Genomic DNA, 13619 nt, shown 5'->3' with positions numbered 1-13619 from the left:
CTTGTCTCTGGAGTAGTTTTATGTCTGAGACCCTCATTACACCTGCCTTGAATACCAATCCACGGTCTATTATGCACTAATCATGGACTTCACCTCTGCTAAAAAGAGAAAAGAGGCAACCCCTAAACAACTCGAACAAATGGCACAGAGGCATTTCACATTTTTTAACGTTCAACTTCCAATGAGTTATAGGAAAAACAGTTTAAGTTGTTTATTGACATTAATGACGTATTAGTTTAGCTTCAAGTTTCATGTTTTCACCTCATTTTCATTAGATTGCAACCAGAACAGGCATGGAACAGTCTTAAAATAAATGCAATAATGAGATACAATTCGTGGCTTGAGGTAATTATGGCTCCTGTGGCATTATATGTGGTTTTGGGTTAAATTTGGCAAAGTTACTCTTTTAAACCAGAAGTTTTGGGGGATTTAGAAGAAAATAACTGGAGCAAATAAAACTTGGAGGCTAAAAGAGAGTTCTAGAAACTTGTGGATTCTTTAAGACCAAATGGTATATATATATATATATATATTCAAGAAGGATCGTAAGAGTCTGAAAGTGAAGCACCAGAAGCAGGTTTCTTCATATGTTTTTGGTCATTGGATTGGTGTCGAGGTTTCACAGATGAACCATTGATTTTTAAACTAATGGAGGATTAGGTAGATTATAAATCCTGTTTTTAGCAGACGAACACACTTCAGTATCAGTGCACACACTCTCCAGCCCTCAATCCGCAGAGCTTTAAGCTGCTGAAATCCCATTGTGTGCTTGAGTAATGCAGAATTATGGATGTGTGAAACAGACACTGGCACCCTGATTGCAGCTGCTGCTTTACTGTTTATTCAATCTGTCGAAGAAAAAAAATGTATGAATTTGAGTGTATAAACTGTTAACTCAGGAACTTTTCTTTAAGCCTCCCTTTGAATTCTGGCAATAAGCAACTTTACACTTCTATTTAGCAAGATGAATTGAGCAAGATGTTTCTTCACGAACAATTTTCAGACATGCTCTCTATTATTAATTTCACACATTTATGTCAAGCATCATAGTGACACCGAATGAATGCACGGATGGTCAAATGTTCCTGATGATCATTGGATTATTCCCAAAATGCTGGAGAACTTGATCATCAGGTTTTGTGAGTGCTGTCATCATCCAAACAAACGGAAATCTGAAACGTACTGTTTTCACTTCAAAAATGATCTCCCTGATATTATTTGTAAGGAAAAAAAATTAATAAAAAAATGCTAAATAGAAGCATGTTCACTTTCAGTCTTCAACTGATAGGACAGCAGGTCAAGTTCGGCAATCTAATACTTTAGCTGATCAACCAGCGAATGACCATAAATTAAACCATGTCAAATCAGCTACTGGTTTAAGCTGGATTTTCCAGCAGGGTTGCAATTACTGCTTTAAAAATGGCCAGCACAACTCCTCCTACATTTTGTTCAATTAGAGGCTGATGTTTTGTATTAGCTATGCGAAGGAATCGCGTCTCCTCATGCTGGTAGTGAGGGCAGTAATCTAGTGTGTGAGTCAGGGCCCAGCGCCAGCCTGCAAGGCCATTTCCAATTCTTCGTCTCTAGTGGTGAAATTAAAACGTAATTGGCTTCTGCTTCTTCTGCCAACTGTAGTGGCTCCCCATAACATTAAGGGACTTTGGCTGCTCAGAGTACTAAGTTTGTGAATGTGGTGACTGTAGCCATTCAATCCAAGCTAAATGTCTCACTCTCTATATTCCCTTCTGGCACTTTGAGTTTAATGGGGGTTTTGTCTTGACTGTTTTTTTTTTTTTCTTAGAGGATTTCGTATTTACTTTTTTAACTGGTCCTAAAGAAAATCTCTTTTTTTTTAAATACCAAAGTGAAATGTCATACATTTTTATGCTGATAATACTGATATGTACTGAAATACTAAAACACCACTACTTAATCTAGAGTGTAAAATAAAGAGCAGGACCAGTGTAGTCTGATTCCCAAATTAATTACATTTATGTTTTTGTTTTGTAATTTACATTCAACATTGTCAGTATTGTGCGATTCCAGAACAAATGACTTTAAATAGCGGTTCTTTTTAGGAAATGAGAAACATGAAGTGCAAAATATAGTCCAGATCCTGAACGAATGATTGTAATGAGTTGCATCTTTGTAATGAATCAATCACACACAGTTTAAAACTGACCATGAGATTAGCTGCTTCCCACTTTGTGTAAAATTCTGGCAAGGTTTTCTCAAAACTATGTGCAAAAATTATTCCAGTAATTAAATAGAACAGTCATTTAAAATGATCTGGTATTTAATAATTTTCTTAAAACGTTAAGGGATGTTGTTTTTTCCTTAAATGTTTTAGTTAACATTAACCTAACATTTTTAAACCTTACTACTTGTTTCAGATTATTTAGAGAACATTAAAAAGTAACTTTCCCATAATGTTTACAAAAAATAGAAAAAGGAATATTCTCTTAAAATTCACATACAAAAAATAATTATATATATATATATATATATATATATATATATATATATATATATATATATATATATATATATATATATATATATATATATATATATATATATATGCGTTACATTTTGAATGTTTTGAAAAACATTCAGGATTGTGGTTATTCATAACTTATTCATAACATGAACGTTAGTGAAACGTTATTGGAACATATTTTTGTTAGATGGGTTGTTCATATGACTTGGCAATGGAGTCGCACTTTTTTCCTAATATTTAATCAGAACTGAAATTTCCCTTTTTCTTTGTTGATCAACACCTCGTGATGTTATGGAGATGTGATCTTCACAGCGTGCCAGCTTGTTGGCTCTCATATTCTCATCTATGGAAGCATATCCTTCATATATGGGATATGATCACGCGCTGCTGTTTCCCATTACTCAACACAGCACACTGTGAAACTGTAGGAGACTAAAACATCTGTCAAAGGGAACAATGGGGTCATCATGCCCATAAATTAATGGAAGTAACAGACTTATGGCTTGAGTTCTGCTGAACAATACATATTGCGGTTTAAGCAGCTTGCAGTTTAATCAAATGGAATAATAAAAACTTTGATCCTCATCCAGTCATTACTGCCCTAATGGTTCGGGAAGGACTAAATAATGCCTGATACATTATATGTGGGGATTCAGTGATATTAGGCATGGATGGGACCAGGAGGAAATTCACAGGGAGATTAGTATGCGAATATGGTTTTTGCAGGCCGTGTGTACACGCTAGATCTCAACAAGCCTGCCAGAATCCTTTTTCTTAAAGCTATGAAACACTTTCTACCTCAGTCATCATTGCGGAATGGAGCCAAGGCCATCGCTTGTGCAGAAAGACAATGAATTAACCGAGGAAATGATTTGGAAAGGAAAGACCACGATTTGTTTACATTATTTCAACAACTTGTCTGTGTTACATAATGATGTTCTCAGAATGATTTGAGTGCAATATCATAGTGTGTTCTTGTCTTTCTCTCTATTCCTTTCCTGTCTGTTTTTCTATTTCCCCTTTTCCCAGACTCGGACCTTAGCATGCGAACACTGAGTACGCCAAGTCCGGCTCTGATTTTGCAGCCTCGTTCATCTCCAGGCGTGCTTAATGGCTCCTCCACGTCTTCCTCCACGTTCGGCACGGAAACCATCGCCATGGTCCACACGCCGCCCACTTCTCTCACCCATCCGCAAAGGAGTCTGCGACAGCCGAGGGACCAGCAGGGGGCGCCCATCGACATCCTTCCTGACCATGCTTTCCTGCAGATCTTCACCCATTTGCCCACCAACCAGCTGTGTCGGTGCGCCCGTGTTTGCCGCCGCTGGTACAACTTGGCCTGGGACCCGCACTTATGGAGGACTATTCGTTTGACTGGAGACGTGCTACATGTGGACCGTGCGCTTCGGGTTCTCACTCGCAGACTGTGCCAGGACACCCCCAATGTGTGTCTCACCCTGGAGACGGTGGTGGTCAGCGGCTGTCGGAGGTTAACCGATCGAGGACTGTACACGGTGGCACAGTGCTGCCCAGAACTGCGTCGCTTAGAGGTGGCCAGCTGTTACAACGTGTCCAATGAAGCCGTGTTTGAGGTGGTGTCACGCTGCCCCAACCTGGAACACTTGGATGTTTCAGGTAATTCATCTTTGGTGATAATGTTTGGTTATAATATTAGTATTTATCTGTTTTAAACAATCGCTGCCCACTCTGAACACAATACCTCAGTTTCAGCCAATCAGAACGATTATCTAAGTTGTAGTAGGATTTTGGACCAATGAGATTTTTCAGTGGGAGGGGTTTACCAGCTACAAAACAGAAAGGAAGCCACCATCAAAATAGTTAGATTCACATGAAAGACATTGTGATCATTACATTTGGCTTGGTTAGGACACAGTGTAAAAGTCATGATAATAGTGATAAGACAACTTAATTATTAGAAATAATCTGTGTTGATAATATGTTACATGTAAAGGAATTACGTAATTAAATTACAAAATAAATGTCTTTGTAATCTGTTTCAGTTACTGAGAAAAATGCGTAATTAAATGGCAGTTACTTATGAACATTTTAATGATTACAAAGGAAGTTACGTCTAAATATATTTTCAGACACATACCGATTTGATTGATTTTGTTCCAAAATTGCATCGACTAGGACACAGAATAGGACACGTTTATTTAATAACTATTTTATTTCCTATTTGGGCCTGTGTATACCACTTATTTATAACCATTTATTTATAATGTAATGGTTTCTGTACACAATTTAATCTTCAATTATTTCAACTGGTTTTGCTTCAGAACCCAGATTATATGTTAGACATAAAGCGATGTCACAAAAATAGCACCAGATTTGTTTATTGTACAAAATGTTTGTGTCTACATGACACAATATGAGCTGCTTATAGGCCCAAAAGTTTGCAAAATTATTGAAATGATTCTTGATCTAGTCTGAACAGGAAAACTGCCCAATTTTGGTTTCTGAAAGTCTCTTGAATTTCAGTGGTCTTATGGTCTCGGCAGCCAATAATTCACTGCACATATCAAATTGTGGTTGGCACAGACTCTATTTATCTTCATTGCAAGTGAACCTGGATTTAATATAGACTGGGTTGTTTCTTTTACCTTGTGACCACTAAAAAATTTCACTCAGAAATTGCTAGTATATTTCACAATTAATAACAAAGAACACCACCACACTGAATTAGACATGGATTTGTTCATGTTTTCAAGGATGAGAAAATATAGATGAATTTTATAATTTGCATTCATCTCCATTTGCATTTTCCCCAGCAGTTCACTACCAGAACAGACCTGTGACCCAGTTGAGGACCACCGGTTTAACATTTGGCATAAAAAGCTGAAATAATGAAGTATTTGAGTCTGCACTAACACAATTATATTCAATTTGACATTCTCAACAAAACATGTCAGTAATGTAGCTGTGTTGGTCTTCAAACTCTCCGAAAACACAGAAGGAATTTTATTCAGCTGTATAAATGACTTCCTGACTCAGAGCCAAACAGCCTGTGCTTCACCTGCTTTGTTGTCCAGCGCAGAAGACAGTCGAGTCTTTTTTTTTCTCACAGAGATTATTCTGAAATGTCCAGGACTTCCTCTTGGAAAAGCTGGAAAAGGTATTAATAGCTCTGGCATTCTGTCTGTGTTCTCTATCCTTCCCAAAAGAAACATAAGCCCAAGCAGAACCAGGACCTCTGACTTTATGGTGCTTAGGGAAAATCTGCTACCCTAATTTAGACAATCAATGATCAGCTGTCTTTTCTATATAATTAATTGCTATAAAGGTAGACTAATTAATGTGCATATGACTCTAAATAGCTTTTATATAAATATTTGTCCACTTGTCCTTTATATATTATAGTGTAGTATATTTATATAGCTTTCTCTGTTCAAGTTTATAATGGCTTTTCCTGACAACTTTTATCCGTTTTTCTTTTCAGTTTTCGTTGGGAAGCATTATATTTCACAGATGACCAAATTGAAGCTTACGATTTAGGACTTAGTGAATAAATATGTCAGAAAATAATAAACCTTCTCCTCATGTCCTCAAGTCCCTTCCCTGGTGTTTTATTTCCAACTTCCTGCACTACACTTCCTGTTGGAGCATGTTATTTTTCCTGTGTGAGTGCAGGGTCCGGCTGGGGTCCCTCTGCCGTTAGATTGGAGCGCTGCATTCTCCTAAAGGAGACGGTGGGGCGATCCCATCCCCCATCCCTCCTGATATAACTCATTTCAGATGTCTCTACAAGGTTTAGATCAAACCCTCCACTGCCATTTTCCCGTTCTTCAGATATTCTGCAATAACTTTCAGCTTTAGTTCTACTGTAAGGGCTTGTGTTAAATCAGATGACAGAGGTGAAGACCAGACAGCAGAGTACAGACATTTCTAGGATGAAGTGTTTCACATCAAGACTTTCTTCTGTGATTTCTGTTAAAACATCTAAAAGCAAACATTTGGTGTTTCTTTCATGTGCACCTGACAGCATGAAAAGATCTTCAGTCTTTTGGGAATAAAAATGATCACATACACATGGTCCTGAAGAAATGTTTTGGGCCTTTTCTTTTTCATAATGGGCAAAACAGTCCCTATAATTTTTCTTCAAAGACTCAGTTTAAAGCTGAAATGTGTCATTTTTGGTAAAATACTTTCTCTTGTGTCAACTTAATATGCTAAGACAATTAGAAGGAAAAAAAAGAGTACATTTGGTTCTCAAATAAGACATAAGAAAAAACGAAAAAAAATATATGTATAATTTTATGTCCTTATGAGAGCATACTTCCATACTTCAAGTAGATTTAAATATTATATAATAAAAATAAAAATAACATATTTTTTAAATATTTTTAATTTATTTTGTAATATTTTTTATATCATTGTTTTATATATATATATATATATATATATATATATATATATATATATATATATATATATATATATATATATATATATATATATATATATATATATATATATATATATATATATATATTTTTTTTTTTTTTTTTTTTTTTTAAATCTATGTTAGTTCCTGAATGGGAAAGTATGCAAAGAGATATCAACTAATTTACAAGTGCTTCTCAATGAATTAGAATGTCATGAAAAAGTTCATTTATTTCAGTAATTCAACTCAAATTGTGAAACTCGTGTATTTAATAAGTTCAGTGCACACAGACTGAAATAGTTTAAATCTTGCGTTCTTTTATTGTGATGATTTTGGCTCACATTTAACAAAAACACACCAAATCACAATCTCAATAATCTCAATAATTATACACTTAACAGAGGTTGCTAATTGCGTCCTGACTGGTTCTAAAAGCCAGATAGACTTAGACAATATCCACATATGGACGTAAGCACTCAGCATATCTTCTAGTGATTATTCAGGCGACAGAGATCAGAGGTCAGACGCAATAGGTCTCTCCAGAGATGTATATCTGATACCCTGGACATCAGGGTGATGGCAAAAGACGGTTTGCTCCTAGGGCTAACTCACACACACACATACGCAGAGAACACTTATCTGTACTTCAATGTTGCTGGGCTCTGCCACTCCTTCAAAATAATTAATGATGTTTTAAATCTATATTAACATTTATTATAATATAATTGCTAAAGAGTAATCCATGAAACATTGTAGACAGACCTACCTTAAGTAAATTAGGTTACTAATAAATAATATAATATATAGTAACTGTATATTAATCGTATAAAAATACATTTGATATTTAGCATTATTTGTGCTATTTAATTTTTTGGTGCTAGAAGTATAGCAACTATACACTTTATCTTTAAATACAACGTTTTGGTCAATTTTTCAAATCATATTCTGTATTGTACATAATTTGTGTGTGCAGTTTAAACGGTGCAGGTGACGTTTTGTTCTGTTAATGATTTTCTTTCATTCTGTCTTTATATTCTGCAGGGTGCTCTAAGGTGACCTGCATCAGCCTGACAAGGGACGTGTCCTTTAAACTCTCCCCTCTTCATGGGCAGCAGATCTCCATCCGCTATCTTGACATGACTGACTGTTTTGCTCTGGAAGACGAAGGCCTGCACACCATTGCTGCCCACTGCACTCAGCTCACCCACCTCTACCTGCGGCGCTGTGTGCGCCTGACCGACGAGGGCCTGCGCTTCTTAGTCATCTACTGCCCGTCCGTGCGGGAGCTCAGCGTCAGCGACTGCCGCTTCATCAGTGACTTTGGCCTGCGGGAGATTGCCAAACTAGAGGGCCGCCTGCGCTACCTCAGCATAGCGCACTGCGGGCGCATCACAGACGTAGGCGTGCGCTACATAGCCAAATACTGCAACAGACTGCGTTACCTGAACGCTCGTGGCTGCGAGGGGCTGACAGACCACGGCGTCGAGCACCTTGCCAAGAACTGCCTCAAGCTCAAGTCCCTGGACATCGGGAAGTGCCCACTTGTATCGGACGCCGGCCTGGAGCAACTTGCACTAAACTCGTTCAACCTGAAGAGACTGAGTCTGAAGTCGTGCGAGAGCATCACGGGCCGCGGGCTGCAGGTGGTGGCAGCCAACTGCTTCGACCTTCAGCTGCTGAATGTACAGGACTGTGACGTGCCACTGGAGGCGCTGCGCTTTGTCAAGCGTCACTGTAAATGCTGCGTCATTGAACACACCAATCCAGCCTTTTTCTGAGAGCTGCACGCATGAGATTGTGTGGACGGATTTGAGAAGATAATCTGTTTTGACCCGGGCCGGTGACGTCTCTGCTAGACAACACAGCGGAGACTTGCACTGCTGCACCTCTGTATTTAATTTGCATGGTTGGGAGAAATCTTAACTTTTTTTTTAATCCATTTATTTATATTTTTATTCACTTACATATTTTTGATTACTCTTCTTGTCTATGTCAGATTGTATATGTGTAACATTCAAATTTCATCATGAATGCAATTTGTTGGTGTGTAGAGGATTACATGATGTGACGTTAACCAGAAATGAAACTAGACATATTTTACAGCAGTCCACAGTTTGTTTGTTTGTTATTGTTGTTTACATTTGATATCTCTGTTATGAAAGTTTTGCTTTGTTACATCATGTAAGCCTTGTAATATCTTAGTTTCTATCTTGGTTTCATTGCTCAGAAATATTACCAAACAGTGCCATTTTGCTGTGACGTTCACCTTTGTAATGGTCAATAAGGCTTTTTCAGGTGTTTAACAAATGGAAGACCACAGTGGAATAAAGAGGTCTAAGCCATATTAAACAAAAACCTAATGTCTGCTTTTAATTAGCGAACCTGCATTAACCAGTGCTCTGACGATTTGTGCAACCCTGACAGATTTAGCTACCTCCAGTTAAAACAGTAGGTAGAACAATTTGACAGCAAAAATGCTTAATTTCAAATTATGGTTTATTAACACCTACACCTACCCCTCACAGTAATGCAAATACAGTAATGATGTGTTATTCGCGGTTGTGGCTAGAAGGGATACAGCTAAGACCAGAAACCAACAAATAAATACATTTTTCTACCTATTAGATTGTGTTTTATTAACAACTACACCTACCCCAGCCGTATACAAACCCCTTACAGTAATGCAAATACAGTAATTATTGTGTTTCTGTGTGAGAAAAAGGACACAGTACGGATGTGCACATGTGCAGTAAGCCCTGGTATGACAATTTGACATGCAGGAATAAAACACACACACACACACAAAAACACAACAAAATATGCACTTACAGTGGTTGTCAACCTGTGGGCTGCAGCCCCCTAAAGAACCAGGGAAGTACTGCATGATGCTTTTGATATGCTTTAGTGTTTTTTTCCCCTGTAAATAAGATATATTAGTCAAAATAAAATAGCATAATGTATATATATATATATATATATATATATATATATATATATATATATATATATATATATATATATATATATATATATATATATATATATATATATATATATATATTGGCATACTATATTAATATAGTATGTGGGTTGCAGAATATTTAGTGGTTGGGGATAAAAGATAACCCTGGGGCCTGTACCATGATGTAGCTGAACATATTCTGAGTAACAGGATTAGTTTTGAATTGACAAAACCAAACCTCTCCAATCCGGCTTTGTTGGTACCATGATGCTGATCATCAACTTTGTCGACTCAGGCTTTGATCCTGAGTTTGTGGAGCGCATGCACATGCATGTGTGACATCACTGGCGAACAGCCAATCATGAGCCTTGCAACACAAAGCATGTTTGATTTACATCTTGCGAGAGACCCAGCGAGATTCAAAACTAAAGGTTAAGAGATTGAAGAATATGACAAATTTAAACATCATGTGAAACACGAAAGAGAAAAAATAAAATAATGATCTTGCTATATCAGTGCAGTCACAAGTGAAACTGCTAACTTAGTTTATACATTTGAAAATATATAGTGACAGAAACCCCAACATGTAAGGTCAGATTCTGTTATTTTTTAAATGTGCAATCTTTTGATACTACGGCTTATTAATATTACATGATCGGTATACATTAATATTTATTTAAAATAAACGATTTATAATACTGTTAAACAAAATATTTTGTGTGTAAAAGATAATAATAATATGAATTACAAGAATTATATAAATCATAACATGACTCAGTAATTATCATTAAAGCCAGACTATTCTATTTACTTATTTATTTTTTTAGCATTATTGGCCTTTAATTTAAGATAAACTGGAGTGATTGTGTCAGACATGTCACTTCTCTTACATCTGATTGGTCCAACTTCAGTTTGAGATCTCTAACCCAGAACATGACCTGCCCTGGAGCAGCCGTGGAGTGTAAGTTACTGTGGCAATGCCAAGCCACTTACGTGGTACCTAAAACCCAGGATTGGTGCAAACTAACCTCAAATGTACCTGGCCAGCCAGCAAATCCAGCTTCATGGTACAGGCCCGAGAATCAAAGAATATCAGGTTGTTTTTGTTGTTGTTTTTACTTGATCATTATATATTTCATCTAATTTTTATATTCATATTGGGAGTTTCATCCACGTGGTATAGTTAAGATGTGTAGTCCCCTGCATCATGACAGTGGAACTTGAACGTTTGAAATTGTGTTAAAAAGTAAACAGTATTACTTTGACTAACACAAATAGTTATTATGAACACCTTAAAAACAACAATGGTGTCTCTTTTAATAACTGATGATAATAATGCTCTGCACACTGGTGAAGGTTATATTCTTCATAGAGCCCTGCACAAGCCTCAAATGTAGGCCCTAGCCCAGCCCTGGCCCGAGATGCTCTATGAAGTTGCTTTATGAAACCAGGCACAAGTTGCTGTCCTGTCAGAAAAAAAACGGTACTTCTCATTTGTACAGTCGTGTCCCAAAGTTTTATAGTAACATAAATTTTGTGCTTTGCAAAGTTTTCAGCTTAAGCTGTTGGTGTTCATTCACATTGTTTTCAGATTATTGTGTAGAGCGATCCGATATTTTTTAAATAATTGCTAAAAACGTCATTGTTAAAAAAAAAAGTACCTTTTCACACACACACATACACACACACACACACACACACACACACAATTTTGATCCTGACACAAAATGAGCAGCTAACTTTAATATCAGCAGCACATGTGAAAGTGTGAATGAGAACTGGTCAGACGAAATCACTATCATACTAATTAGCATGTAAGAGGAGACTGATTGCTATAATATATCTTGTTAGCAATGGTTGCCTCCAAAGAAACACTTGCAGTCATCATCGCTTTGCATCAAAATGGCCTCATATGCAAGAAAAAATATTGCACCTGAAAGAACCATTTACTGTATCATCAAGAACTTCAAAGAAATGTTCGACTGCAGTGAATGTCGTAAACATATGCACACGCCACGTTCACATTAATAACATTAAATTGCAGTTTTGTTTGGATTAATAAAAACAAACTATTTTTAATTCGATGGTCTGTCGTGTTATACGCTAACGTTTATGGAAATGCAGATTGGACGTCCAGGAAACTACACAGAGATAAATTACAAAAGTCGACATACTAGATCAGACAAAGGAAACTAGACATTTAACGTTAACGTTACTGGTGTGAGGTTTGGGCGCCACCTGTTGTGTTGACCTGTTAAATTCACAGAAAATGTATATATTATGAAAAAAAACATAGTATGATAACTGGTTGAATATTTAATATCGTTGCTGTTTTAGTGCGAGTCATTCTCATTCGAGTCATAAACCTGATTTGTTTGTGTGACACACAGTCTTACTATATCTTACTCCATCTCTGTCACCAGCCCGGCTAGCTCAGTCGGTAGAGCATGAGACTCTTAATCTCAGGGTCGTGGGTTCGAGCCCCACGTTGGGCGCAATGGTTTTTTTCACCTCACCGAGAGTTGCATCTCAATTTAGTTACTATTCACAATCTTCACCAAATCTATATGGAGTAATAATATCCATTAATAAATATAGAGACATCGGACATATAGCAACAGGGGGTAGGACCTTCCTGCATCCCTCCAGCGTTTACTGGCCTAGAAAATCTATAGGATAATAGTAATGTTATATAATCAGATAATATTAACAAAAGATTTATTAACATTATAATTTAAAAACAGGACAAGATTTGTAATTGTATTAACCTTTTTCAACCAACGGGGAACAGTTCTTATAAACATGCACATATGGTCAGGCTTTAAATAGTTTCTCTCTAATAACAGATTTTGGACTTAAACATGTTTGAATTTTGAAAAATGTATTGCATTCATCCATTCATTCATTAATTTGTTCTGTTGACAACCCTAGTTTTTAGCAGTAAGAAATTTGGAGATATATATATATATATATATGAGCAGGAAGGTTTGTTTGTGAGGATATTACCCTGGACTCTTTCTGGCTGTGAACAAGACACAATAATCTAGGTTTGGGTTTTGCAACAGACACCTGCTGTTCCAGTCCTTGGGTTTTGCTCTACTTAATTTGAAAACTAAAAGGAAGACAAAGATAAACAAGCCAATTACATGGAAAAGTAGGCCACATATGTTTAACTAGATGCTGTTAAACTATCAGTCATGCATGCCTGGCCAAATCTGTGTCAGTGAAAAAGTATGTGGCACAGAGCACCTAAAGACTCAGGGTGGAAGAGGGTGTGCTGGAGATCAAGCAGTTATCATGAGCTATATAATAATGAATATGAATGTCATACAGTCTGCTGGGGGAAAAGTGTCAGGGCCACTGAGGGAGGTTGAGAGATTATACATTTATTTATCACTGGCTGAAAACAGTTTGTAAAACTATAGTTATCTGTTATTATTTAATTGCAATGTTATTATTATTTAATTACAATATTATTTAATAACAGTGCTGAAATGTATTTCAAAAATAAAGGTTATGGGAAAATTGTCAGGCCCAAACTGACAACCCACCAAAATGTCCACTGACAATAGCCAGTAACAACATTGGTTACTACATGCTAGAGAACAGAGATGATCTGAACAAAGGCACTGATATAAACCTCAAACCATTCAAATGAAGCACAGATTTAGGCATTTAGGAATTGATTCAGGTTGATTTAGGATATAGAAGTGATTCATGTTTGAATGACATTAGGGTGAGTAAGCTAAATT

The 13619-nt window shown here is 36.7% G+C and overlaps 1 protein-coding gene and 1 non-coding gene across 2 annotated transcripts in view; both read left to right on the top strand.

Moving 5' to 3' along the window:
* LOC113045847 (F-box/LRR-repeat protein 7-like) overlaps positions 1–9515 on the top strand; it is a 32141-nt gene extending 22626 nt beyond the window's left edge. Inside the window, exons 3-4 of the mRNA XM_026206543.1 lie at positions 3530–4135; positions 7947–9515. Coding sequence (XP_026062328.1) covers positions 3530–4135; positions 7947–8683 — 1343 coding nt within the window. The 3' untranslated portion in view covers positions 8684–9515. The remainder of the gene's footprint in view (positions 1–3529; positions 4136–7946) is intronic.
* A 2774-nt stretch (positions 9516–12289) lies between these two features.
* trnak-cuu (transfer RNA lysine (anticodon CUU)) lies at positions 12290–12362 on the top strand. The gene has a single exon. It is a non-coding gene; the product is annotated as a tRNA-Lys (tRNA).
* Positions 12363–13619: the final 1257 nt, after the last annotated feature.

This window comes from Carassius auratus, chromosome 27 (genome assembly GCF_003368295.1).
Source record: "Carassius auratus strain Wakin chromosome 27, ASM336829v1, whole genome shotgun sequence".
Classification (NCBI taxonomy): Eukaryota; Metazoa; Chordata; class Actinopteri; order Cypriniformes; family Cyprinidae; genus Carassius; species Carassius auratus.
Note: the sequence above shows the minus strand (reverse complement) of the source record. Positions and strands in the feature narration are given on the sequence as shown.